Source organism: Crocodylus siamensis, chromosome 3 (assembly GCF_052110815.1).
Source record: "Crocodylus siamensis isolate JL-2025a chromosome 3, ASM5211081v1, whole genome shotgun sequence".
NCBI classification, from domain to species: Eukaryota; Metazoa; Chordata; order Crocodylia; family Crocodylidae; genus Crocodylus; species Crocodylus siamensis.
The window spans coordinates 60,665,065-60,682,757 of record NC_143397.1 but is presented as its reverse complement, the minus strand read 5'-3'; the positions used below and the strand labels follow the sequence as shown (position 1 = coordinate 60,682,757).

The 17,693-nt window shown below is 40.0% G+C and overlaps 1 protein-coding gene across 2 annotated transcripts in view; it reads right to left on the bottom strand.

Moving 5' to 3' along the window:
- APC (APC regulator of Wnt signaling pathway) overlaps positions 1-17,693 on the bottom strand; it is a 174,653-nt gene that overhangs the window by 26,851 nt on the left and 130,109 nt on the right. For both annotated transcript variants that reach the window (XM_090038378.1, XM_090038379.1), the window contains exons 8-10: positions 10,937-11,041; positions 5,004-5,102; positions 22-400 (exon numbers count right to left, since the gene is read on the bottom strand). In XM_090038378.1, the coding sequence (XP_089894504.1) occupies positions 22-400; positions 5,004-5,102; positions 10,937-11,041 (583 nt within the window). The remainder of the gene's footprint in view (positions 1-21; positions 401-5,003; positions 5,103-10,936; positions 11,042-17,693) is intronic.

The following is a 17,693-nucleotide window of genomic DNA, read 5'->3' as shown; positions in this document are numbered from 1 at the left end:
TGGGGCATTATGATGACGTACTTGGATTTTTGTCTTGGTCCATGCCTTGCTCATGTGCCTCCTGCCATTCCCAACATGTTTCACAGTAAGCCCGTATCTGTTCCAAAAGATGGAGCACACGGATTTCCCGTCTGCCTCGCTTATCATCAGGCTGAGAGTGAATGATGTTATGCAGTGCTGCACTGGCTCTGGCACGGGCTTCCTTACTGCCCCGGGAGTTTCCTAACAACACAGAGTCTTTATCGTTGCCATGTAAAAGCTGGATGAGGAGAGGAAGACATCCAGACTGACGCATGGCTATGCAGCTATCTTGGGAGCTAGACATAGCTAGTAAAGTTCGTGACATGTCATCCTTATCATGAGTACCAAGCATTGACAACAATGAATACACCATTTCCACCTGTAAACCAAATAATTAAAAAACTCAGTTACACTTTTATTTAAAACAAAAAAACAGAACACATAATAAATCAAACTTAAAATGAAGTGATGGGTGGTTTATATGAGCAAAGAAGAGAAAATTACTTTAAAAACTGTGCAAAAATGTGTACCACTTAGAAATGATTGCATAACTACTATTAGTTCTTTGTTGTTTACAACATTAATCATAACTGCACTTAGTAGTAATGTAGATAGAATAAGTGAGTAATTATTTGACCTGTTTTTATTCATCTTTACCCCTGATGAGTAGTTTTAGATATTCATTGTACTAAAAGATTGGAACAGCACACTAATGAAAATGTGCTATCCAGTAATATTTTTGTTTGAGAGTGCCAAGATACATTTACTAAGAATTTTATCTCTGAAACAGATATATATTTTCACAAATCATATTTTCATGGAAAGACATTATTTCCAGTACCAAATACCATGCTACAGAGTGAGTTAAATATAGCTACCCTAGACAAAGATTTGTAAGGCCGAGAACAACTGTGTTATTAATGTTGTAGTAAAATCCTTAATACAGATATATTTTAATTTATTCTCTCTAAAGATTTCAAAATCACAGATCAACTTTGCTATAATAAATGTTTTACACATTTTCTGAATGGGGCAGATTATTTACAGATAACAAATTTAACAGATAAAATGGCTGTACATTATTATGAATAAAAGCAGTGAAAAACAACTATTTAATATAGGCAATATAAAATACTGATGTTTTATGATTAAGACATTGGAAAATGTTCCATACACACAATGAATTCAGAACAGCAAAAACAGATTTCACATCTAAATGTTAAATTTTGGAGGGAATCTCTTGAGGGTTGCATAATATAGCAGTTAATTGGTAGCAGCTCTGACCTGTCCATTTGTTTTGGCTTTGGTATGTAACTTAAATTGTTCAATTTCACTTTTGACAGAATCATCCAGTGATTTTCAACCAGGATGCTGCAGCACCCTGAGGTGCCATGAGACCCTTTGAAGGATGTCATGGATTGCTGCACAATAATAGCACTGTTAGCTGTGCAAACACCTATATATGATTCACAATATCAACACAGATATTTCAAATAAAGAATCCATGGGGATAAAAACATTCCAAGTTCTTTGCTACAGAAAAATTGCTTTATTATCTTTCTGAGGTAAAAAAAAAAAATGAGCAAAAGCTAAGAGCCAATATTTTCTGAGGAGTGCATCAAGGCTAACAAGCCAATATTTTCTGAGGAGTTTAAAAATGTTGAGAATCACTAGAAAGATCTGACATGCAACATATCATCACAATCCTATTAGAAAGTGCCCAAACACTGGTGCCTCCCCAAAACCACCAAGACCCACAGCTTTCTCTGAGTGGGCTACCCCAGTTGAACAGAGAAACAACAGTGAACACCTTTCTATAGAACAGGGGTGAGCAAAATTGTGGACCTGGACAGCAGCCGAACTCTATTTCCCAGCAGCTTCTGCCTGCATGCTGGGGCTAGTTTCCACGGAGACCCCAGCAGTGACTGCACCATGACAGTGTGAGGCTGGGGTTTCTGTGGAGACCAGCCCCAGCACCAATGGCAGGGCATGTGGCAGGGCAGGGAGCTGCTCTGGAGCCAGGGCTGGGAACCTGCAGTGGTAACAGCATGGCCCAGAGCTGGGGCAGAGCCATGTTATGCTGCCTGTACACCCCTGCCCGTGGCATGCAGACTGCAGATTGCGGCTCTGCCCCAGCTCTGGACCACGCTGTCACCTCCATAAGATCCCAGCCCCTGAGCAGTTCTTCACCCAGCTGCATGCCTTGGCAGTAATGCTGGGGCCAGTCTCCATGAAAATCACACCCCGTGCTGTCACAGAGTGGGCTGGAGTCTCTATGGAAACTGGCCCCAGCCATGTGGGCAGGGGCTGCTGAGAAATGGCATTCACTGTGGGCCGGACTATGCCCACCCCTGCTGTAGAATGACATATCCTTTATATACCAACAAAGAAAAGAATGAGATTTGCTAAATACTAAATTTGTTCAGGTCCACCAATAGCAACTACATTTTTTTAAATAATTAGCCAATCACTGATGGATCCCAGGAGGTACATTAGAATTTCTAACACTACTGAAGACGAAATCCAGCCCCTGAGTTCTATAAAATTTGGGTGAGTCAGAATACTTTAAACTAGACCAGGTATTCAGGAAATCATGCGTTTCACTAAAGCTATAATACTAATGTAACACAACTGAGAAGTGGAAGCCTTAAACATCTTAAAACTGTATCTTTTTAATGTACAATCTATTTAATATTAAAATGTAAAAATGGTAGAACCAAAACTGAAACATCCTTTGACACAACTTTGAGACAGTTCAAGGGTAGATGTAAGGCAACCCCAGATTAGGAATTTTCAATTCCTGGACTGGGAACAACCAAATATACCAGTGAGGCAAAACATGTAGCCTCCCTAAAGTGAATTCAATCAGCTTAATGTATACCTCTTGCCAGACACTTCAAATAGCATCTTTAATGTACATCATAGAGATTAAATCCAGCAGTGACAGGAGTCTATAATAAAACAATTATTTAGATGTGTGGGTGTAGCTACTTGTCCTGGAATGGAGAGCAGTTGTGAAGATGATCTTAGGCATCAGCTTAATGAGTCTCCAAGCTAGTGAGAGGTACAACAGTGAGTGGTAATTTTTACTTCCTGGACTACAGCAACATAATTTCAAAGCAAAACAAAACATTAACCCCTCCCCACCCCAAGAAAGCCTTGATAAGTATGTATATTTTCTCTCTTTTATTCTCCACTTTATCTTCTTCTCATGCCTTAACATTTCCCTTGATTTTATAGCTCAGTACAACCTGGCACCATCATCTTTGCTTTTCATTACCCATACTTAACCACATTCACTGTTGTACACTACCTTCTCCTTCACCTGCTCTAGTCTAATTAGTAAATAGCACAGTACAAGTTACTTGCATAAAATTCACTAGCATCTGTGCATTGTACAGCTCTCTTGATATAAGGTCCCCCATATTCAGCTGCACATATTACGGACAGATTTTGAGAAAAATCACCCCAAAATGGGAGATTTTAATTTTTTTTGCAAGAATCAACCACATAGAACACAAGCCTGCAAAGATGTATATTACTTGACTGAATTCCTGTACTTTTACAAACTGTTTTGCACTTTATCAGAAGTCAACTGTGTATTGTGACATTGGAGGGAAAGGGTTTTTGATAGCTAAAAATCCTATTTTTGAAACTATTTCCTTTGAAAATACTGGATCACAATCAAGAGTCTCTCTCTTCTATTATTATCTGAGTAGAGGTCCCTGATAAATTATAATATGAACAAGAGACTCTAGGTACAGGTTACAAATAGAGGTGGGGTCACTGGGCTTAAAGGATTTCAACAATAATATTTTACTTGATAGTCACGGTCTTAATATGCTAAGTAAATTGTGAAACAAGCAGAGACTGTTGAAAAATTTCAACTCAAAATTAAGCATTTGTGGGACAGAGTGGGGTGGCCATCAAGGTAAATAGCAAGTCCCAGGATATACATGTTTGAGTTACGATGAATACTCTCCAAAAGGTAGCAGGAATCAGAAGTTAGCATCCATTGTCCTCTACTATATAGCTAAAATGTTGTTTGTTTGAGTTATTTTGTGGTGACTACTAAACTTCAGGCTTCCACATTGCTAAACTACTAATTTTAGTCCTGCTGACATGGAAGCAGTTTTTGCCTATAAAGGACAAGGAAAGGTTTCAAAGGATCTCTAACTCTTCTACAGACACTGCCCTCTCTCTCTCTCTTTTTGTTAGTGAAGTGGCTGTTGTAATCAATATCTTTACCACTCCTTTTGTCCACAAATTATGTGATTAATCATAGATAATATTTTTTGCACTTTTAAAACATTATTATTTAATAAAGAAAACAGGCTTCTAGTGCATAAAAACCCACTCTGCATTGATGAATTCTAAATAATTGCTACCAAAACAAAATGTGTATTGGATATCTACTTCAGACACAGAACGAGGTTTGCTTTAACCCATCTTTCTCGTTAAAAATTATCACAAGTATCATCAGGCCATTTTATATGCTAGAATCTCAGTTTCCTTTCATGTCTCCTTAAGAAGACTGTTTCTTTTACAGTTTTATTGGTAATCTTGAATGTTGATTTAGCAGCATCAGTGGTTCAGATAACTTTAGAATTTTCTCAGTAATAACATCTATTTGAAGAATTCAATTCTGTACAAAGAACAAACCTTTAACACAAGTTAATTTATATATTGGATCATCCAACTTCAAGAATTTTAGATGCTCAAACAACTTACTGCAATCAATCAAATTTTCCAAATTATAGTAACTCTACCAGTGATAATTCAAAAATTTCCCCACAAATTTGAAGGATTTTTTGTGGACAATTTAAAACCTGAAAAATATATTTTAAAGGATAAAAATTCCATGGAATTAGTATGCATGAAAGATAATTTAACTAATATTAGTACTACTAGTAGAAACAATGAGGTTATTGTATTAGTAAAAATGTAGTGTTAGCGACCTGTGGTTTGTAATCTTCGGTTACCTTGGTACCCAGATGACTTGTCAGTCTTCGAGGAACAGAATAGTTACTACCAGAGCTCATCACACTGGCTGTCTCATGGTCCATTCGAGCCGCTGAACCCTACAAGTTTAAACAACAATTAGGAAGGATCCACAAAATTTTCACTAAAGAACCAACCATTAATTCTTTAAGTTTCAGAATTTGACCATTTAATTAATTTACAACCATATATTGTTACCACATATTTTAGTTAAAATGCATCAACCACAACATACTTTGGAAAGTATGATTAAAAAACCCCTCATAAAACTGGCTTTTATTATCCATTTATCCCCAATCTGCCTCTCCAAATAGCTCTATATCCCTATGCAATTCATTCTGTTACTGAACTTTATAATAACTACGTTCACTCAAAGAAAACTGAACTATGAACTGGACAGCATACAGAAGCAAGGGTCAAGGAAAATAAACCAACACAGACTTCAGGCTACCTTCCATAGAATAAGTAGGAGTCTTGCATCAATAACGCAGAAAGCTCCTTGTGTCCAGAAGAATTTTTCAAAATTCCAGGAGACCTACTTCTCAGAGTCTGCTTCTCACAACCCCAAGGGCAAAAAACTCAACTGCTTCAGAATACAACTGGTTCTGCATCAGTTAACAAGGAGGGAGATTCTATGCATCAAGAAACTTGTGATTTTCAGCAAGGGAAGTCTCCAGGGGCTAAAGTTCTGTTTTTTCCAGTGAAAGAACAAAGACATTAAACAGTGCTTTCAAACTTTTTTTTTTTTTTTGGAGTCTCACTAGAAACAGTTACATGGACAGATACTCTTTTGGATTTACAAGCTGACAAAGCTGTCATTATTTTACTTTTTGTCTGGTGTTGTTGTCAAATTTATTTGTTTCTTTCCAGTCCTTTTTCCTTCTGTTTTTTTCCTTCTTGGCCAGTTATAAAATACTGGCTTTCTTGTTCTTTTTTTGTTTTCAGCTGCCTACCTCTGATAGCTGTCTTTCTTATTTCTTCACTTAACAGAAAGTTCCATTTTTTTTGGATTATTTGAAAGCAGCAATGCTGAAATATGCTACCTTCTGCCTTGCAATTGAGCCGAGTGCCAGAAGCAGACAAGTCTGACTGATGAGCTACAGCTTGAGCCCCAGTACTAAATGAGTTTCTCCCACAGTAGCAGAAAAAAAAGGGAAGACAAGAGATTTCTAAAGAACTTTCAAAGCTAACCCTTTCATCAGTTATAAGCTTGTGGGGGACGGACCATTAATAGTGAAGTTGAAGATGGGATGATGCAGCTAGAATCATGCACTTTGTCCTCTCAACCTTCAGTCAAGCAGCCAAAAAAAATAAGCCTCCAATACAGGGGTTTTCAACCTTTTTGGATCAGTGTGCCCCTGGCAGCCATACGTAGAGCAGTGTACCCCTGGTGGCCGATCATGGAGCAGGGGTGGCGCACACCCAAATGCGGAGCAGCAGCAGCCCCACCCCCCACATCTGGCTGGGCAGGGGGTGTGTGGCAGCGCTCCATCCCTGCCTGCCCGCATGTACTCCCTAGGGCCTTCTCAAGTGCCCCCAGTTGACAAACCCTGCTCCAGCAGTTAGAAGATTAAATTGTCTACTGCTTGTCCAGGCTTTCTAAGAAAAGCTTCCAAGATGCTTCTCTAGTACCATTATTACACCTTCCTTCACTTCTTTCTTCCCCATCCTTCTAACTTGTCTTGGAATCCATCACAGCAACATATAGCATCAAAAAATGGCAAAAGTTTTAGAAAAGATGACCTACAAAGCAAGGTTAAAAAAACTGGGTTTATTTAGACTAGTCTAGAGTCATCTGAGGTTTACATAGTAATAGCCTTCAAATATATAGAAGAGTGCTATAAAGAGGATAGAATAAGAAGTAATCAGCTTAATATACAGCAAGGGAGATTTAGAAAGTTTTCCTTAATGATAATCTAACTACAAGGATAGTTAAGCACTGGAGCAGGGAACGTAGGGAGGCTCTGGAACCTTTGTCATTAAAGGTTTTAAGAGCAGATTAAGCAAACATCTGTCTGGGTTGCTTCTACTTTAGAACAGAAGGACTGACTGGAACAGAGGTTCCCAACCACCGGGCCGCGGCCCAGTACCAGGCTGCAAATGATTGGCTGCTGGGTCATGGCACAAGCTTTAACCACTGCTAGCAAGAGTTCTGTGCCCAGGCTACACTCATGCCTGCTGACTGGCTGGGCAAGAATATCTTCATTTGGCCAATGACTGTGTCTTTTGCTTTTGAAATTGGACCATGGTAACTGTGGCTAGCCACTTCTATATCAAACCAGGTGCGGCTTGTGAACTCAGACTGGTGGGGCAGTGGAGTGAGCCAAAGGAGTGGGAAGGGGGGGGTGGAAGAGTTTGTAGCCAGACAGGGGAGGGATAGAGGGGAGGGGGGAGGAGTTTGCAGCCAGTTTGCATTCCAGCTGGTAGCAGGGAGGCTGCAAACCCTTCTGCTCCTGGCTGGCTGCAAACGCCCCTGGCCTCGCTGCCAGCTGGCTGGCTGCAAACCCCGCCCTCACAGAAAGGAGAACTGTGCAGAGGAAGTACAATGCCAAGAAAGTGCCAAAAAATGGGGGGAAAAAAAGCAACTTTCAATCACAAGTATGACTCCTCAAACATAAATCATGAGTTTATCCCATCAGGTGATTCACAGGCTCCAAAACTGTGGTGTGTTGTGTGTGCTGCTATGGTTTGCACTGTGACTCTGGATATTGAGTTCATTTTGTGTCATACACTGCCTCCGATCCTCGCAACATTTCTGACCCCTGATCTATAGTGACTATTAATGTAACAATTTTTATTGGAAAGTATTACTATATAATTAAAAGTGGTACTTAACACTAGGATAGAACACACACATTATTTTTGTATTGTCTATGCTTCTTAATGAACAAGTGAATGTATCTAAGATACTTAGTACAACAAGGCACAGATCAAATATACTTCTGCATGCTTATATATTGGGCATTATATCAACACTTCATCACTGTGAATGTGGAATAGACTTATAAATAAAAGATGAAATGGTTTTACTGAGGGCTAGGCTGGACAGAAAAAGTCCATTTACTAATGTAATTATACAGGTATAGTTAAACCACCACAGTTTTACCTCTATAACTCTCTAGGCAGACCCCTGTTTTCCAGAATAAGTGCTCACATAGAGAGTTATGTGGGTGTAGTTGCAACAATTTAAACTCACACATTACCTTAGAGCAGTTTAACTTTCCCATGTAGCCCTTATTTTCATTGTCCAAGCTGAGAGAAATTCAGAAAGTTAAAGTTCATAAATAATGAAAAGTATATTGGGCTTTATAAATTCTTTGATTTTAATGACCTAAGGTGGTAAATACATAGGGAACATGCTGCCAGCTAGGGCTACACACTTAATATGATTTTTGTTTTTTTAACTTAAAAAGTGCCCAAAATTTTACACTGCTAATTAGCTATAGTATATATGTTAACCAAAATGTTGGAGATACTGGATATCAAAGTGCAGTAGGGTGGAGACAAATATAGTTCCAACTGCTCCAACAATTAAATCAACTTCATCTAAAGAGTCTCTTTGCTTTAGAGTTTAAGGTTAGTTAACATACTGAATTGTCTGGCATTTTGACTCTAACATAATCAAGAGGTCCAAATCAAATGTAATTATCTTTTATTACCAGTCTGCTGAAGACTAGGCTGAAATAACTAATACTCAAAATATGTAGGAATTCATCTGAAAAACTAGTAAGTGGCCAGACTTTCAACTCTCATGCTTTTCCTTTCGCAAGTCCAAATGCCCCCAACCCACAAGCCTATTTCAGGACTGTTCCACTCACCCAGCTGCTGCTACCCTAATTGCTCCAGCTACAATAGCAGCCAGAGTCTCTGCTGCTTCCCTTCCCTCCTCTGGTTGCCACTTCCAGCCCTTGTCCCAGGGGTTGGGGCAGTGTAGTACAATGTAGGGAGCTGAGAGTGAGTCCAGGCTGTGCAAGGACATGGGGGGAACAGCAGGATACGTGTTGCAGCAGGAGAGGAAGGGGAGGGAAATCACGCTGACATGGTGCAGCAGTGGGTGGGGAGAGGTGCCCAAGCGGCTGCACAGAGCAGCAGAGGGAAGCATCTGTGCTGTGTGCAGCCTCCAGGCACTTAGAAGTTGGACAGCACTGCCGTACTTGAACCCCAGCAGTATTCAATCCTACTTTTACACATTTCTCCTTTTTTGTCCACTCTTATATTGTCCTTCACCCTCTTGTGCTTGCCTGATCTGTTGCTAGATTTATTTCCTTTGCCTGTTTTGGGTTTTTACCCCTAGTTTTGCAACATAGTGCATAAAAGAAGCAGTGACGTTCATTGTAATATTCTAGACAACTTGCAAAAAAAGACTTTAGTACATTTCATTTCACTACCAATACAGTGAATATAATTGAGCAGAGTAGAATATGTGACATGATGCAGAAGAGAACATAACTTGGTCCTGAAAAATATTGTCCCCTGTAGGCAAATCTTCAATTAACAATGCTCATCTGACTGCAAAATTGGCTAGCCCAAAATTATTAGGTCATTTTTTTTCACTCTATTTAATGCTCATTGCTCAATGATACAAGGTGGATGGAGCTGGGTTCCCAGAAATAAATATTAGTGTCCAATCCATTAAGCCTCCTGTCCCTGGCCTTGCACTAAAAGTATATAATCCCCAGATGTCTCATAGAACACAAGCTGAGGCACCCAGCTATCAAACAACAGGAGAAAAATACTTCTCCCCTCCCCCAAATCTCCCTTGTCCAAAATAACCCCTTTCATACAAGAAAGATGAACATGTGGCCAGAATGCATCTATTATTTAAACACATTATGCTTTTAGTCCAAAAGCATCACTGAACTATTTTTTTCTCTTCAGACTAATGCTGTTATCAGGGTTACAGCAGAGGCCCCAGGCAACTGCTCAGATACAGCAAAAAAAATGGATTCCAAACAGTGATTAAATGTTTAATAGCAAATTAAGGACTATGTTTCAAATTAAGTATTTGAGACATAACAAAAGATACTTGTGTACTTAAGAGACTTTAAAAAGGACTCAAATATTTCCTTCAATTCAGGCACAAAGTGAGAAAAAGAAATAAGCTTATATATGAATTGTGATTTCAAATTAGTAACATTATGAGAACCTGAATGAATACTATGAAAATATGAGCCACACTTTGAGATTATGAAACAAGTGACTATCACAGTAGGGCAAAGTAAGCCAAGATATAAATTATTTAGTTAAAAAAATCCATAATTTTAATAAGTTAAAAAGGGCAGGTAAGGAAGAAATTACTGTAGTTTCATATTTTACCTAGCTAACACATTTCAGTAATAGCATTAGACAAACATGGAAAAAAACATCTATATCACTCTTTAGCATACAGGGAGGAAAATTATCTCGGAATGATGAGATTTTTGGTTTCAAACATTTATGTAAAATAGCATTTCACTAAGAAACAGAAATTATCTGATGTAAAAACAAAGATTGAATGACAAGTTTATAAGTTACAGCATTTCAGTGACCATTTCTGAGCTGAAATCTTTGAGAAAAATGTCCATCAGTAATCATAACCTTGAACATGAACAACACAAGATACATTTTTTTAACGAAAATATTCACTCATCCTCCCTTAAATATTAACCCTGTTAAGTTTAAAGAAAGGAAAAAAGTACCTTGTATAATGGAAAATTTAAATTCCATTTAATTAAAATATCCTTTCTGATCTTTATTCCCTTCCAATGGGGGAAGAGGAGGGGGAGAAAAATGCCAGCCTTTTCAGAATTCATACATCTGAAAAAACCTGTTCAAGCACAATTCAATACCTGCAGCAGAAATTCCCAATCATACTCAAAGCAGCACCAGACATTTTTGTTTTTAAAACATGTTATTGATAAAACACTTGCTTTACCTGACCATTACCAGTAGTTGCCATGCTGATTTCTGCTGCTCCTTGACCTTCATTCTGCCTCTCTGTTTCATGAGAGCCTGTATCATGCTTCCCTTGAGGTGCTCTCTGTTAATGTAGGAGTTTAAAGCATTATACGTAGAAATGGAGTATACTTTATCATTTAAAGCTTCTGGAGCTGTGAATGCATCAGTGTTGTAGCTTCACAAAACCGTTGAGCTGTACTTTGTATTTCATAACCTCTAGCCTTAATAATTAACAGCTGAGACTGACTGTCTTAGCAAAATTGCAAGATGAAAGTGAAGCATGTCCTCTGAGGATTATCGTGTTGCAAGACAAAGGATTTGCTGTGAGACACAGTAACACCATCCTCAACCGGCTATGCTCACATCACTATCTGACATATAACAGAATTGGAGCAAACAACTGTCTCCTCTGCAATGTCACATGATCTACACATTTACTGGAGGCAAATGCTAGAACAGTTAAATTATTAAGCTTTCCAATCAAATACAAGCTCTTTCTGGGTGGACAGAATGGATATACCCAGAGCATATCTACACTATACTAAAGGAATCTCCCCACATTTAAACAGTAATATGAAGAGGGTATCAATCATACCATAAATTAAACAAACAATATGTTCATCCCAAAATTAATCAGTCGATCAGAATGAATGCAAATGATATTGCAAGCCGGGTAGAAACAGATGTTTCAGCTCCTAATGGAAGTAAAATTCTCCACATAACTCAATGAAAATGACATTTTTGTCATGACCACTTAGAGTGATCATAAGATGATCCTCATCAAAATCAGAGCTCCTAAATACAGCTATTAACAAAGTTATCAGAAAGCCGTATGAAGTGTAAATGTGGGATTGTTCCTACAGTCTTATTCTTGATACCAAGCTTCAATATGTTTTGATGCTATCACACCTATCAATATTCTATTATATGACCCAAACCATTTCCCCTCCCTCCTGCAGCTAAACTATCCTCCAGTCCACTGGATCCTACCGTTTCCCTACCAAGACTATAACACAGTCTATCTGATCTTATGCAAAATGTTAGGAGACATTTTCACATATTTGCTGCCCTCTCTACACATATTTTAATTCTTCATTTACAGCTTTCCTGTAGAACAGGCCCAACATCATATAGTACTCTAGGCTAGACCTCTCAGCAAAGATCGCTTCTATTTTGAGTGCCTGTGATTTATTAGTTACAAACAGCATAACCAAATTAACAATACATATTCTTTGCATCACCTCTGGCAGTTGTATGCAGGATCTCTGGATATAAAAGCATGAGTCTCTACCCACTTGACCCACATAATCAGGTATCTTAGCATGAAACCTGCTGTAGAATCTCAAACCTCTGTATGTCATGTAGTTACTAGAGGAGAGCACATAGCCACACACTGTATTATTGTGAGTCATAGAAACACCTTTGGAATACTTTTTTGAGAAACAATGTGATCAAAGTAGATGAGCCTAGACTCTGATATAATAGAGGCCTTTCATTCTTGCCTGTGTTGTGTTTGAAGTAACCATGTCTAAACTCTCAATTAATTTATCTGTGACATTATGCCATTCATTTATTTTTTCAAGGGTTGTTGGATGTAGCTGTGTTTATCTAAAGACATAGGCAGGCAAGGTTCTTTGGATACATGTGATATCTTTTATTAGACCAACTAAATAGTTGGAAAAAAGTTCTTTGTAAGTTTTTGGGCACAAACCACCCACAAAGGAATGTGAATGTGCAAATCCATGGAAGTTTGAAAGACAACGAGTAGAGATCGGAGGAGATGGGGGAGAAGAGAGAGAAATGCAGGAAGGAATGCAAGTGGTCAGCTGGAGGCAAGTTACTTGGGGTATCAGATGTCAGGCAGAACTGGGTCTTCTTCTAGTATGGGTTGCAGTTTTCTGAGGATTTTCCAAATAGGTTCCACGAAAGTTTATGTCATAACTAATGGTGTGCATTTAATGGGGATTTTCTTTTTGTACTCCAGGATTTCTTCGTATGGTATCCAAATGGCTCTTTCAAAAGTGCAATCTCTTTTTCTGGAGGACTGTCCTTGTTGGGTGAAAGCCCTTTTGAGATTTGTGAGGTGAAGATCACAGGTATTCTCCTCAGTATAAATCTGGTGGTATCGCAGAGCTTGGCTGTAAATTACAGCTTTTTTGGTGTGTTTAGGGCAATTGCTGGTTCTGCATAGATACGTATGTTGGTCCCTGGGTTTCTTGTATATGGTGGCTTGTATTTTACCATTCTGGCTACTGATCATGGTGTCCAAAAAGGAAATGTTGGTGCTGGAGTATTCAAGAGATAGTCTGATGGAGGGGTAATAATTGTTGAATGTGTGATGGAAATCAATCAGACACTGCAGGTTTTCAGTTCAAATTATGAAGATATCATCTATCTATCTCAGCTGTAGCCTGGGTTTGATGGTGCAGTTCTTGAGTAATTCTTCTTTCAGGTGGGCCATAAAAAGGTCATGGACTTAATACAGATATTAGATTTATGACATTACAGCCTGCCTGACATCTGATACCCCAGGTAACTTGCCTCCAGCTGACCACTTACATTCCTTCCCACATTTCCCTCCCTTATCCCCACTCCCCTCCTATCTCTACCCATTGTCTTCCAAACTTCCACACATTTATATTTTCACAGACTTGCTTGTTGCTTTTTCAATGAATTTATCAGGGTGAAAGTCATCTTGTGTCTTAACAGAATGAGACCTTGGCTCATGGGCTGTGTGAATTGCATAAACATTAGTATTGCTTTGTGGAGGAGCAGGGACTAGAATTCATTGCCTCAGCACTAGTACTTTAGTGATCTTCCTTCTTGACAAGGGCTCCGGTGAGGGCTGGGCTGGGCTACACTCAGGGTGGGTTGCGATGTCACTGGGAGAGTGGGTTTGGGGAGGCTATGGCGAATTCTGGAGTGCTGCAGCTCCGCCCCCCCCTGCTCCCATAGGCCCCCACAGTGAAGGAGGGAGTGGGGCTGGAACAGGCGCTGCACAGCTGGGCAGAGTGTGGTACAGAGCTGCAAGCAGCTTATCCAGGGGGTGTGGAAGGCTCCCACTGCTGCACATACCCTGGGAGGGCATGGAGGCACGTACTTGTGGATCTGTGCACGGGACAGAGCAGGGCAGGCTGGAGTAGCATCAGCTTCTTCCTGGCACTGTGCTAGGCTGGGCTGCGCTTGGGGCAGGTGGCAGTAATGCTGGGAACGGGGCTACAGGAGGGGCTGTAGTCACTCCAGAATCCACAGTAGCCCTCCTCCCCTCCCCAGCCCCATGCTCCCAGTACAGCCTGGCCCAACACCCCCACCAGGAACAGCTTGGTGTTGCCATGGCCCCAGCCCACAGCAACCTGGCCTTGTCCCGCCCACAGATCTGGCGACATGGCCCCCTGTGCCCTCCTGGGGTGTATGCAATGGTGGGAGCTGCCACCCCCTCCCTGCGCTGGGCGCCCCCCAGACAAGCTGCTCGCAGCTCCGTCCTGTGACATGCCCCAGCTGTGCAGTGCCTGCCCCAGCCCCACTCCTTCCACCACCACAGGAGACTCATACTGCAACTTTATTCCTTCCAGTCATCAGTATGCTGTCAATGCATTATGACTTTCTTATAACTTGACCGAAGTGGATGTAGGTATTATTTTGTTATCTGAGGGACTGTATGGTTGGTTGATTTTCTTCTATGTTAGAGTTAATGACAGGTTGATTTTTTTCTCCACATTTACCAAGAAGTCAGATCTTTAAAATAAAGCTGCTTAGTAATGATATGGAGAGAATTATATCTGCTCAATAAAGTTCAGTATTGTATATAAAAAAAAAGACTTTTTATATTAGCAAGGCAATTTCTGTGTTTCCTTGTTCTTAGTAACATGGACTTTTATGAAAAGTGAGATCATTTGTGTTATGGAATGGGGGAATTTAAGGCATTGCAAACTTATCACTGTCTGAAGATAAAGATGAACCACAAAGATTTCTTTTTCCCCAAGCCAGAGAGGGAAAAATCTTTATAAAGTCACAACACTATCACTGAGCTAAAAACAAGCTACAAAAATGATTTTAAAAAAGTTCTGAAAAAGTCTATTAGAAAAGCAATACTTTTCAAACAAGGTAAGAATTTATGTTGTTATTTTTTAGACAACCAAACAAAGCTTGCTGGCAGTTTAACCATGTTTTGCTGGCCATTGTGCCAAACTGAACCAAGAGTTGTACTGTTTGTTCTACCTCAAACAGGAAGGAAGTATAACAGTAATAATACATATTGCATTTCACAAATTTTATTTATATGTGCATATTAATACAACACAAAATACTGCATTAATACAGTATTGAACTGTGGGCAAGTCAGTTTCAAAATAGCACAGGAATAGTAGAAAAGGAAATACTTCCATGCATATGCAGTATGGTAATCTTGCCCAGCACAGTATCAGCAGAATATGGACTGGAACCAGCTCTCCAGTATTCTACTTTTCTGCCTTACAAGCAAGAGAATACCCTCCCTTGCCTAGCAATTCAGCCTAATTCACCATGTATCCACACACCAAAATAAGGAAAGGTCCTAAAGAACAAATAGTAAAGAATTGAATTTGCAAACTATCATATCTGTGCATCAAAAAACCAAATCAAGTTTGTGCTAGCATGTCCTAACTTTTTAATGCTCATAAGGCAACCTTAAAATTTTTTCTAACATTTTTTTGACTACAACTTCATAGCTTTCAAGAAAAGGTTAGAATCCAAGGTTGAAGTGCACAAAAAAACAACCAGAAGGTAAGCTAGCATGTCAGTTTATAATGCCCCAGCTGCTGCCAGTGTACATGTTCTTGCATGTTCTAGTGTGGGTAGTGGCAGCACACTGGCAGTTACTGTGCAACAGCTGATGCACTGCAAGAACAAATCCTGTCAAATTAAGTTAATCACCTTTGAGAAAGTAACTACCATGTTTACTTGCGTACAAGGTAGGTCAAAGCCAGTGACCCAGAGCAGCCTCCTGGCTCCCCCTCTACTTCATCTCTGCAGCTTCTGATGCCCTGTCCACCCCTTTCCCTTCACCTTACTGTCAGGTGCAGCCCAGCTCTGGTTCAGACTGGCATCTCTCCTGGGCAGGAAGCACATAAAAAATCCTTCCCCTGCCTGCCTAATCAGCAGTGTTCATATTGCTGCATTGCCTGCCTAGCCAATCAGCAGTACTGACACTTGTACAAGGCCAGGCAAGGGCTGAGTTCCACCTGTTGTGCTCCAGGCTGAAGCAGCAGCATCTGACAATAAGGTGGAGGGCAGGGGAAGAGGCAGAGGCTGGGGGTAACTGGGGATGGGAGGATGCAGGTGGGTGGGAAGGGTGCAGAGGGAAGAAGTGGGAAGGGCAGAAGAAAAAGGGGTCACGTGACCCCACCCCTCCCAGCCACTGCTTTCCCAACTGCAACAATGGTGGGGGGATTCAAGACCACCCTCCAATACTTAGATTCTATACCTGGGAAAATATAATAAATTTATAATTTTTCCATATATATATATATGGAAAATTACAGTCTAATTATTGGGAGGTAGCCTAATATTTGGTAGTCATCTTATATTTAAATAAATACGGTAATTAGGTAGATGAAGAGAATGCAGTGGACATAGTATACATAGACTTTGGTAAGGTTTTTGATATGGTCCCACATGACATTCTCATAAGTAAACTGGAGAAATGTGGGTGAGATATACTATTAGGTGGTTACATAATTAACACAGTAACTGCAAGAACAGGCTAATTATAAATGGATCAATGTCAGAAGGGTTCCACAGGGGATCTGTCCTGGGTCTGGTGCTGTTTAACATGTTTATTAATGTTTTAAATGCTAGAATAGAGAACCTCCCAATTCAGTCTGCAGACAACATGAAATCTGGAAGGACTTGAAACACTCTGGAGGATAGGAGTAGAATTCAAAAGGATCTTGATAGATTATAGAGCTGTGCTAGAGACAAAAGAATAAAGTTCAATGTGCACAAATAGGAAGTACTGCACACTTAGGGAGAAATAAGCAAATGCACAAATGTAGCATAGGAGATAACAGACAGAGGAGTAGCATTGCTGAGAAGGATTTGGGGGTTTTATTAGGTCACAGACTCAATACGAGTCAGCTATGTGAAGCACTGGCAAAATAAAATGAAGCAGCATTGGGTGTAAGACATGAGAAGTGACACTACCACTACTTGACACAGCTGAGCCTCAGCTAAAGTCCTTTGTGCAGTTCTGGGCTCCATATTATAAAGAGAACATGGAGATGCTGAGAAGGTTCAGAGGCAAAAGCCAAAAATGATAAAGGGGGTGGAAAGCACATATGAGGAGAGGCTGAGAGCACTAGGAATGTTTAATTTAGAGAAAAGGTGACTGGGGGGAGGGGACTTGATAGCAGTTTTCAAATATCCAAAAGACTGTCATAAAGAAGAAGCCTCCTGTGTTACAGAGGGCAGGGCACAAAACAGTGGTTTTAAATGTCAGTAAAGAAGATTTAAAGATCTCAGTAAAAACTTTCTTACTATTAAAACAGTGAGGCAGTGACGACTGCTCAGGGAAGTTGTGGAATCTTCTTCACTGGAGGCTTTCAAGAGTAGGCTGGATAAACACTTGATGGGGATTTCTTAGGAAGAGCATCCCTGCATTTGTGCTGCAGAGGTTGGACCGGATGCCCTCAAAGTCCCTTTCAAACTTATGATTCTAAGCACCTATCAATGAGCCATGGTAGAGATCACCCTAGAAC